This window comes from Scleropages formosus, chromosome 18 (genome assembly GCF_900964775.1).
Source record: "Scleropages formosus chromosome 18, fSclFor1.1, whole genome shotgun sequence".
In the NCBI taxonomy this organism is placed as follows: Eukaryota; Metazoa; Chordata; class Actinopteri; order Osteoglossiformes; family Osteoglossidae; genus Scleropages; species Scleropages formosus.
Genome location: NC_041823.1, coordinates 3,621,475 through 3,632,402, shown reverse-complemented (window position 1 = coordinate 3,632,402; position 10,928 = coordinate 3,621,475). Strand labels below are relative to the sequence as shown.

At 45.0% G+C, this 10,928-nt stretch overlaps 1 protein-coding gene across 4 annotated transcripts; it reads right to left on the bottom strand.

Annotated features, from left to right (window-relative positions):
* Positions 1-590: 590 nt before the first annotated feature.
* tdp2a (tyrosyl-DNA phosphodiesterase 2a) lies at positions 591-10,852 on the bottom strand. 4 transcript variants are annotated; one of them, XM_029259836.1, is made up of 12 exons: positions 10,809-10,852; positions 10,278-10,348; positions 9,407-9,781; positions 7,846-7,937; positions 7,594-7,712; positions 7,172-7,342; positions 6,727-7,028; positions 4,464-4,976; positions 4,179-4,270; positions 3,229-3,347; positions 2,554-2,724; positions 591-2,255 (listed from the first exon to the last, which is right to left on the bottom strand). In XM_029259836.1, the coding sequence occupies exons 2-12, from the start codon at positions 10,304-10,306 to the stop codon at positions 1,971-1,973; spliced, it is 2,268 nt and encodes a 755-aa protein (XP_029115669.1). In that variant the 5' UTR covers positions 10,307-10,348; positions 10,809-10,852; the 3' UTR covers positions 591-1,970. The 4 variants fall into 4 exon arrangements, with proteins under 4 accessions (XP_029115669.1, XP_018618204.1, XP_018618202.1 ...); XM_018762688.2 differs by lacking the exon at positions 10,809-10,852 and adding an exon at positions 10,573-10,749; XM_018762686.2 differs by lacking the exon at positions 10,809-10,852 and having other exon boundaries at positions 10,278-10,749.
* Between the last annotated feature and the right edge of the window lie 76 nt (positions 10,853-10,928).

Sequence of the window (10,928 nt, the reverse complement as noted above, 5' to 3'; positions counted from 1 at the left end):
GCCGGGACGGCCGCCTGTGCCACGGCGCTTCCGCGCTTAATCACAATGCGAGGGAAGCGCTCGTCTCTGGGCCGTCTCTCCGCCACCAGCTGTCCCGTTTCCAGCGCGCTGACAGGTTTCATCCGCGGCCCTAATGGGCGACGCAAAGAGCCGCGGCCGAGCCCACGCTGGAAGCCCTGCCAATAGCAAATAATTATTCTTGTCGACAGCAGGCTATCTCTCCTAATTTCCAGATGACTGTATGGGCATATTTTCATTTCGCTTGGATTAAACAGCAGAGGAAATGGGAGCGAAATCTGTTTCCCGAATGAAAACACAGCGCTGCTCTCGGGATTTGCTTTTAATGTATTTGATTTTTTTTTTCCCAGGGAGAACATTCCTATCGGTGCGGTTAGGCGAGATTGCCCACGGTTTCTAAGGAGAGATAACTAAACCATTGTTGGCTTATACAAATAAACAGAAGCAGAAGACAAAAAAAACAGAGAAAAAAAAATCCAAATAGTCAGGGAGACGTGTAAACATCGTTGTTAAACTGAATTTTACGATCACTGTGTGTGTTGTGACAATAAAGAACAAAGACGCTGTTGATTCTGATCTGAGGTTCTTTACTTCTGAAGTTATCTGTCTCTTTGGAGCGCAATAGAAACGATTCCCGAACAAGACTTCGCTTCCCTCAGCTCTGAGATTTATACAGCACAACTGCAATCAGTTACATGGAAAATATAATTAATCTTTAATGAATCCCATTAACACACGAAAAACAGTGAACATATTCCTGTGCGTTTGTTGCTCTTATTTTGTATTGATTCCAAGGATTTAGTGTTTAAATAAAAAAACAACATTAATGACATAAGTAACTGCCAGAAAAAAGACCACAGAGCTGGCTGAGGATGGTCATACCGCAAGATGATATTATTATTCTTATTATTATAGAGAATATCAGGTCAGGTCAGTATGCTACAGGATGGACATGCCATTATCCCTAGACTGCCCTTAGATTCCAGACTGCTGTGTGTGTTTCTGTGTTTTGCAGACATATATCAGCTTTTTAGAGGTCACCGCAAACTGTTAAGCGTTTGTAACTGAGCCATAGGAGGGAGAAACTGCGCTGTGCTTAGAGCGCCCCCCTATGGAGGGGAGGATGAAACTGCAGGGCATCATGAGAAAAATTCAAAGGTAATAATATAATGCCACTTTAGTCTAACCTAGACCCCCAAAAATGTGTGAAAAACATTAAGTGGCACCGTGTGCAAAATGATCATGTTTGCTGCTCGATTATTACGCTGTAGGTTGCCTTTTCAATTTCCCCACCCTCTTCCGTCGCCTTTTCCCACAGAGAACCAACCAGCGCTGTACAGGAGCATCGCAAGATCCGATAGGAGGAGCGACACGTCCATCAATACTACGCAGCCAATGAGAGTGCACAGAAATGCTTCTGAAACATGTGAATGAAACGTATAAACTGCCTGTATACGTTGGCTGAGAGGAAGGGAACATATTTTTATATTTTAGTTTCTCCTTAAACCTTTTCGAAAATAGTCCAAAGGTGTTATAACAGTGTAACATAATCATAACTTCTGTCTTAAGTGGTTTTTTTTGTCAATGTTATCTCAAATCCTGGTGTTTTATTCTGGAAATTGTGATTTATTTTATGTTGAACTTGTGTTTTGGAGGGAAAGTATTTTACTGTGTGTATTGTGGTAATAATGCACTTTATAGAGGTCTCATTGCTCTTAAAGCACATATCCATAATGTACCATGCAGTGCAACACAGCATTGCATCTCTCCAACTCTAGTGCACTAATTCCTAAGGATTGAAATATTATCGACAATAAAAATAACTAAAATAATAACATCAAATTAGCGTAAGACTTGGCACCCGCTTTACTTCTTGGGGTGACTTTACACAGGAGGGAAGGTAAAGTAACCGTGTTCATAAGTTGTCCGTCTTCTAGCATCACAGTGACAGGTCACTGCGGTTGGACAGCGAAGGAGCACAGGATGCCCCAGTGGTCACTAATGAAGCGTCCGCACCGGAGTCTCTCCGGTCCAATGAGGCTCATGCTCTCCGGGACCATCTGGGCGCCGTCCCTGGCCGCCCGCAGGAAAAAGCGGTCGAAGCGGAGCTGTACCCGGTGGGGAATTTCTCTGTTGTCATTGGTCGTGGTGTCCCACGTGTACCTGCAGTCCTCCGGGCTCCCGAGGTCCTCCCAGACATCAGAAATGCCTTGAGGAAGACCTCCCAACTTCTGAACCTGTCCATGAACCCAGAAAAAGTGACACACAGACAACTTGAGGAGAGTGAAATACAATGATCAGAACAGCCATAAAATATGACCACTGAATAATATTCATGGCTGTCATAAAAAGCCGATTTTCAACGAAAAATATATTGGCCCCTTATTGAAGAAAAGGGTTTGATGCCCTTCAACCGTCCCCAAAACGTCTCAGTCCTTTAGAGGTGTGATTCGGACTGATGATGTTTGGAGTACCCCACTGTTGCAGCGTCCATTTTTCTAGAAGAAGCCCGACGCCGAGAGAAGACATCCTCACCTCCCAGTCTCTCAGGTTGGTGTCGCCGCCAAATATGACGGTGACGTTATCCGGTGCCTCCTTCATCCTCTTCCACATCCTCCTCAGCTGGTTGAGGCGCTCCTGAGAGTTGGCCCTGCAGCTCTCCAGGTGGGAGGTCATCACACAGAGCTCACGGCCAAAGAAGTTCACCTTGCACACAGGGAGGGGAGATGGACACATTCAGATGGACAGAGCACATGGGAACGATGTACATGTCCCTTTTAATAGCCTTTCCGGCTGTAACCAGTGCAAACGTCTGGAGTTTTCAGCAATTTCCTGCCCTTTTTACCATCCCTGTTTACTTGCTGGAGCGATTTCATTTCTGCTGCATCTCATGAAATTATCGCTCACTTGGAAACACCATAATTCACCAGAATATAATTTCCTATCTACTAGTATGAGCTAAACAAAGGTCGGCTTTAATTAGTTTAATGGCAGCAAATGGGCTAAAGGAGCACTGTGATGGCAACAGGGTGCCCTTTTCTACTGTCACCCCTTTTACAGACCATTTTGTTATGTGATATACTGTGACATTATCAGATTCTTCAACTGACATGGCTGGATGGATAGATAGATGGACAGACAGATGGAGTGATAGACTGATTGATTGACTGACTGATTGCCTCCCACAGCCATCCTACAGAGGATGCATACATTGGCCATGAGCAAGTTCCTCCCCATCTCCGTTGTTGGGTACTTCACGATGTTGCTCTGCAGCAGCTGCACTCGAGACTTCCTCAGCATGATGCCAGTGAAATACGCAACTTCGCTTCCTGAAATACAGCAGAGCTCAATAGACAGTCTGGTATGTTTATCAGTTTTGCTCATGAAATCCATTATATTTACAAATGACAGGCTATCAGTGTTGACACACTGGTTCCTCAAGGTAGAAAGGCAACTGGGACCAGAGAGCCAATCACAACTCAAAAGTTGCTTTTACCTGTTAAGTCACAACCAAATAAAGCTTAATAATACAGGGATCCCTCAATATATTTGCACATTTCCTTCTGCGGAAACTTTGGAGATAGCTTTAATACTTGAAAAACCACTCTGGGAAAACTTAAACTTATCAGCTACGGTCTAATTACAAGTAATTTTTAAAGAGTGAAAAAAAAGTATACTGTCTGCAGAAACTCCTATTCAAGAAAGATTTTTAACTGATTTATCCCATAAATGTGTGCGCTGTTTTTGATCTTCCCATTATTCATCTTTCTTTATCGTCTCCCTTACTGTGTCCATGGTAACAGTGTCTCTTAGTACTGGCACTACTGTAATCATCGGTAGTGATGAACACCAGACCTATGCTGTAAACACTGTGGAAGTGAGTTGAATTAGTGGTCCCAGAGTCCTATTATTTTCTGATGCTCTTTGCCACCATGTACGTACTTGGCAGCTAAACGCAGTTTATGTTCATTCGGTTACAAACAGTCAATAAGTTAAAAAATTCTGTCTAAAAAATTATTTTTGTTGTTAAGTGTTCATAATACTCTAGTCCATGTGTTGAAAAAAAAAAGATTTTTCATTGATCGATGAACAGTTTGAAATAAAATGTAAGTGCTTAAATAAAAATGATTTTTAGAAAATTAATAATGGACTTTTCATACCTTGAAGAAAGTCATAATTTACTAAACGTTCCTTCAGGGTTCTCAGATATGATGGGATAAGTTCCTGAAGCAGAATGACATCTGGATGGTACCTAAGTGAAGAAATAAGAAAATGAATGAGTGGTGATGAGCTGTCTGCTGTGAGAAAAGTGACATGTTCAGTGAATTTGTTGTCCCTCATCTTCCTTATGGACTTCAGCCTTCATAGATACCGAGGGATCTTTCTGTGCCACGAATGCCAGAAATGTTTGGTGAGTGAACTGATGTGTTTGTTGAAATTCTTACTTCTTGATGTTGGAGGTTAACCCATGGACATGCATTCTGATGTCTTCAGTGTCCACCCCATCAAGGTTCCAGGTCAACACTGATAGCCTGTCCTGGTCCTTCATGTCTTTCTCAAGAGGTTGACCCTGGAGAGACTCAACATGTGGGATTGGACCCTCAGGGGAGAAATCGTGGTGCAACTCATCCTGGAAAGACCGACCTCCACAAAACTGCCTCTGGACAACTGGCCCCTTGGTAGTCTCCTGCTGTGGGGAAGGACCAGGTGGCGGTTGTCCCTGAAGTGACTTGCATGGTTTCTCATCTTGGGTGGGTATGTCCTTTGGCCTCATTTGCACCTTGATTTTCTTCACATTCCTGATTTCAGACAGCATCTCCTCCTCCTCCACCTTCTTTATTCCAACCCTAGGTTGACCCCGGAATTGTTTGTCTACCTCTGACCTTGGTCCTTTGGAACTCAGGCCTTCATCTATGTCAGTCTCCACAGGTTTCCTCACACTGAAGGAACTGCAGCCTCTTTTGGAACAGAATAAACAGCATTACTTAGATGCACAACAAGGCTACAAAAATGTATTTATCATGCTTGATTCTCTGGGAAGAGTATAAATATTATCAGTATCATAAATATCAATGGCATCTGGGGAAGAGGCATCCTTAGGAGTTCAGTCCCAAAATAGCTGCAACATGCAATATTATTTCCTTAAATATAGGGATCACAACCCTAGATTGTTGGTCCTGGTGTGCTGTACTGGCCTTTCACATAACATAAGCAGTCAGTGCTTCTCCACCTTTCTTCTCACTGGTTGGATGCACCTGGTCACCTGTTCTAAAGACACTGAATTCTTTTTCCTCAACAATAAAGAGACCAGACAACTTCACGTATGGACCCCCAGGACCTCTGCTTTGAAAGACACTTTGTTCCCCTTGACCTCCCTCCATCCAACCACAAGTCCTTAATCCACCACTTTTATGGTGTGTTTCAATGCCTGGGGATTCTCAACTGAAAGGTGGACATGAGGGTTGAAACCTTCCCAACGAATCTTCTCAGGAGGTTCTCCCTGCTTGTTTTAGCCTTGTGGGTCCATCCAACTCTACATGTAAGGTCCTACTCGACACACATCGGTCACCAATTCAAAGTTGGCCTTATATCTGTTAACAGAACTATAAATCAGATCACTGACCTTTGGCCCAAGATACCAAATGCATCTATAGACCCTTTTGTCTTAGAATAGCCGAAAGCTCCTCTTTCTTCTCTATTAGTCTGCTGACCAGTTAGAAAATTTCCTTATGACATCAACAGAATTTACAGCTCTTTGCCGTTTCCTGTCATGCTGGGCCGAGAGAACCAGGACGGCAGGACCCAAGTGCGAAGTTGTTTGTCTGGATTCAGGGGATAAGGCAAGTTCTCAGAGTCGGGGACAGGCGACTGGTCAGTCGATCGGCAATCGGAGTCAGAGCAAGGATCCATGGACGAGGTCAGGGAACAAAGTGAAAGGTCGGTCAGTTGGCGGTCAGCGTTTAAACAAAGATCCGTGGAAGTGGTCGGGAAACAAAGCGAATGGACAAAAACCAGCAGACGAGCCCAAAGAACAAGTTTTGAGTGTGCACTGGCCGTCACGAGGGAGGGCGGTTGCCTCTGACGAGATTCCACAAAGGTAGGGGAGCTGAGGAGGGTCTTTTAAAGGGTGAGCAGTTAGCCAGGTGCTGGACCAGAGTCAGGTGCTGTCAGTTGAGTTGTGGGCGTGGAGGTGACATTTCCATATTATTGTCACGTCCATGCCCACAACTCAACAGACAACACCTGACTCTGTTCCAGCACCTGATTAACCGCTCACCCTTAAAAAGACCCTCCTCAGCTCCCATACCTTTGTGGAATCTCAACAGGGACAACCGTCCTTCCTTGTGACTCCTCGCTCAAACGCATCTCCAGTTCTCAGTTCACGTTCTCCAGTTTTGACCCCTAGCTTTGTTTCTTGACCACGTCCACAAATCTTTGTTTCAACTCCAATCGCTGTTCGACCGACTCTTCGCTTTGTCTCCTGACCTCGCCCATGGATTCTCGCTCTGACCCCGACCGCCAATCGACCGACCCTCCGCCTGTCCCCGATACCGAGAACTTGCCTGATCCTGACTCCAGACGAACGACTCCACACTTGGGTCTTTCAGTCCCGGTTCTCTCGGCCTGTCGTGACAATTATACATTCAAAAAAGTAATTAATTGTTTCTCAGAACAAAGCAGATTCAGGTTTCAATGCAGTTAGTTTACCTGATGTTGTTTAAAGTGTCTTGAGGCGGGACAGCGAAGGTGCACAGGATGCCCCAGTGGTCACTGGTGAAGAATCCACACTTGAGTCTCTCCAGTCCAACGAGGCTCATGCTCTCTGGGACCATCTTGGCTCCATCCCTGGCCGCTCGCAGGAAAACACGGTCGAAGCGAAGCCGCACATCGTTAAGAATTTCTTTGTTGTCATTGGTCGTGGTGTCCCACGTGTACCTGCAGTCCTCCGGGCTCCCGAGGTCCTCCCAGACATCAGAAATGCCTTGAGGAAGACCTCCCAACTTCTTAATCTGTCCAGGAACACAGAAACAAACAAAAATTCTCATCACAAGCAAAATGAAGGAACTTACCTTAAATGGTGTTTTGAAGTACCCCACTGTTGCAGCGTCCATTTTTCTAGAAGAAGCCCGATGCCGAGAGAAGACATCCTCACCTCCCAGTCTCTCAGGTTGGTGTCGCCGCCAAATATGACGGTGACGTTATCCGGTGCCTCCTTCATCCTCTTCCACATCCTCCTCAGCTGGTTGAGGCGCTCCTGAGAGTTGGCCCTGCAGCTCTCCAGGTGGGAGGTCATCACACAGAGCTCACGGCCAAAGAAGTTCACCTTGCACACAGGGAGGGGAGTTGGGGGACATTGACATGACTCTTCCACCCCACTAAGTTCCCAAATTGTTGTTCAGATCAATAAAAGATCAAGTGCAGTTTTATTCCTTGTAAAGATCATGTGCTGTCAGCTCTGTTCGTTATCAATAACGACGAGGAAATAACAGAAAGAGCAACGCAAGGCGCTCTCGAACGTGTGTCTTCCGAGTCACCGAGTTCTTGTTGTCCTCCCAAAGACGCGAGAAGACATACGTTTGCCATGAGCAGGTTCCTCCCCATCTCTGTTGTCGGGTAATTGACAATGTGGCTCTGCAGGAGTTGCACTCGAGATTTTCTCAGCATGATGCCAGTGAAGTAAAAGAGCTCACTTCCTGGAATACAACATATAAATATTAGTATAAATACATTAATACATGTATACAACATATCGCATAAAAGTTTAGAAATAAAATTAAGAAAAATCCACCTAATAGTCATTTTTATCAGTGAAGGCAAATCTTGTACCTTTAAGAAACTCATAATTAACAAAATGTTTCTTCAGGATTCTCAGATAGGGATCAATAAGTTCCTGCAAGAGGATGACATCTGGGCGGTATCTGTGGAAAAGGAGAATCAGTGTTACACCGCGGTACAGGTTATATCTTTGACCACGCCCGTTGTAGTTGACTGGTCTGGCTTGTCCTCGGCCCCTTCATTCCTTTGCTAGCTTTCCACAGATGGTGCCATGTTCAAAATACACTCTTCATCCTATGGACACAGTTGAGACCAGAAGTTTGTTTGTAACTTGTTTTGTTTACAACTCCAGAGTCGTTTCAACCACTAAATAAAAAACTAATTTAAAATGAATGCAAATAACAATATCATCACAAGCTCCTATTCAGCCCTACTGTTAACCAATTGTCCCATAAACATGTGAAACACTCGTAGTTTTTTATTTATCGATAACACTTGGCAATAAAAGACAGTAGCTGTAAACACTGTAAAAGTGAGATGAACTGAAGTGGTCCCACACTCCAATTGTTTGGTGCTCAGTACTGCCATCTATGGGCTCGGAGAGGAAACGCAGCTTGTCTCCGCTCTACTACAGGTAGAAATTGGAAAAAATCTAAAAGGGAAGAAAATGTTCTTAGAAAATTTATAATAAATGTCATGAAAATATAACAAATTCTTGAAATATCACTGAACCAGGCTGCTACTCCTGTGTTAGTGCACACCTAATTGCCACGCCCACGCTACCAGCACAATGAGATGCACCTGGGAACCAGTCAGGGCGGGAGCATAAAAGGTAACAACGAAACCAAGTCTGATGCGGAATCTTGTTTGTCATGTGCCCAAGCTTCCCATGAGACACTTGCTCTACGACTCCTTGCTCCTTGTTCCCCGATCCCTGTACCCTCTTACCTGGCTGGCTTTCCTGTGTACCGGCCCCTCGCCTTCCTCTCGACTTCGCTTCCTGGATCATCCCCTTGAACGACGTTAGCCCCTCGGTGACCCCTGCCTGTCTGAGATTACGACTTTTGGATTTCCCTAATAAACTTCCTGTTCGCCCTGCACTCGGGTCCGTCCTTTCTCATCCGGACACGGAACATGGCACTAATGTCAACATTTCCCAGCTTTAATGCACAATATGTTTGTTTAGCATGCCGTGTGACACAGAACAAAGGGTGTTGGACTGGGAATAAGCACTTTTGCTTACTTAAGATGTGTGTCATCAGGTCTTGTTTCTTACTATAACTTTGGGAAAACATATTTGTCAAATGTGGAACCTCTTCTCCCAGTTAGCTGATCAAGCTCAACCCAAATAATGAGCAACTGCAATAATATGATAGCAAGTTCTGTGGTCAGTTAGTGCATTTAAGTCAAAGTGCACAAAGCTGGTCCTCAGAGCCTTCAAGTTTTGAAAGATGTTGCTTAGCAACAGCTATATAACTTTGTTAATTATGCACATATTTTAGTAGTGTCACCTGATCTCATTAGGATGTGTTTTAACACCTGTGAACTCGGTCGCTTGAGGGTCAAAATTGTGAGTTCTTGATCAGCCCAACAGGTGTAGTAAAGGTCTTACTTTTTGATGTTGGAGAACAACCCGCCAATGCGTTTTTTGAGGTCTTCAAAGTCCAGCCCATCAAGGTTCCAGGTGAGCACAGTGAGCCTGTCCCTGTCCTCTGTCTCACAGTGGAAGGGTTCACCCAGAAAATACTCAACCTCTGGGTTTGGACAGTGAGAAGATGCATTTTGTGTGGGAGGACAATGTGAAGTTTGTCCCCGAAGAGATTTGCTTGCGCCTTCATCTTGGGTTGCCATGCCCTCCAGCCCCTGCTGTTCATCCTCCTTCTCCACCTGCTTTGATCCAACGCCTTGTTGACCCTGGAAGATCTTTTCCACCTCCATCCTTGGTATACCCATGTTAGCTTCTGCTGGTTTCCTGTCACCGGAGGGACTGCAGTCCATTTGGGATGAGAATAAAGAGTGTCCATAAGAAGACCTCACCCCAACCAGTCACATCTGATTTAATCGCAATGGTCCTACAAGGAGCTCTGGGTCAATCTACAGCAACAGCCACACACAAAAACACTCAACACAAAACAATGTATATTTCAGGCTGGATTTGTGACGAATGAACAGTTGGTTTCAAAAATCTGGGGATTTAATGAAAAAAGTTGACAGACAGTTCTAACTTTTTTAAAAATAATCTCAGTATTTAAAATAACATGTGTTACAACAGAGCATTATTATTGTTATTATTATTATTATTATTCTTATCCTAACCCCATGGTCAACTACAATAAATGACTCACTTACTTTGCTTCCCTTTCACTTTTGCTCGGTGTCCCAGCCAACCTTCCTATTTAACTGTGTCCCATGTAATACAGTCACATACAATGTGTGACCCAGAGCAGTTCAGGTGAAAAACCTATGAGAAGAACAGACTGTACCTTCTCGCAGCTTCTGCCTCATTCTCCATATGTCCAGAGTGGGAGTTTCCTTGTACCAGAGTAAGAGTCAGCTTTGGAGAGGCGGGCCGAGCGTCACACACACAGAAGGGAGTGCGCAAGGAGAAACGAAACCGAGACAAACACTGCTGCAGAAATTAAATATGTGTGTCTCTGGAAAAGCTTCATATCATAATCCAAACACACAACTCCCCTAACCTGTGTTCCTGCTGCAAACGACTTAATAAATACATTATTTTCCTTAAATCAATAAATAAAGAAAATTTTGATAGGTTACCCTGCCCTACAGCCTGCTGTTTATCACACCGCTCTTATTATTTCATATACTAGAGAAGGTGCCATAACTCCATCAGAATGATGAGACACTTTCGCTTTCGAGCTCACAGCCTGAATCGACAGTTAAAACCAGGTAAAAGCGGAACCGAACGCGCACTTCCGCAGCGCTTCGACCGGCTTCGGCGACACCAGCGCGCGAGCGTCACGCGCGCCGCCACGTGTCCCGCCGCCCGGTACCTTGGCAACGGGGCCGCCCGCCCCCTAGCGACGACGTTCTCCGCAGCATCCGCGCGCGTCGCCGCGCAGATCCGTCCCCACGCCCTGCGAGCGGCTCCGGGGGCAGCGACGGTGAGCGGC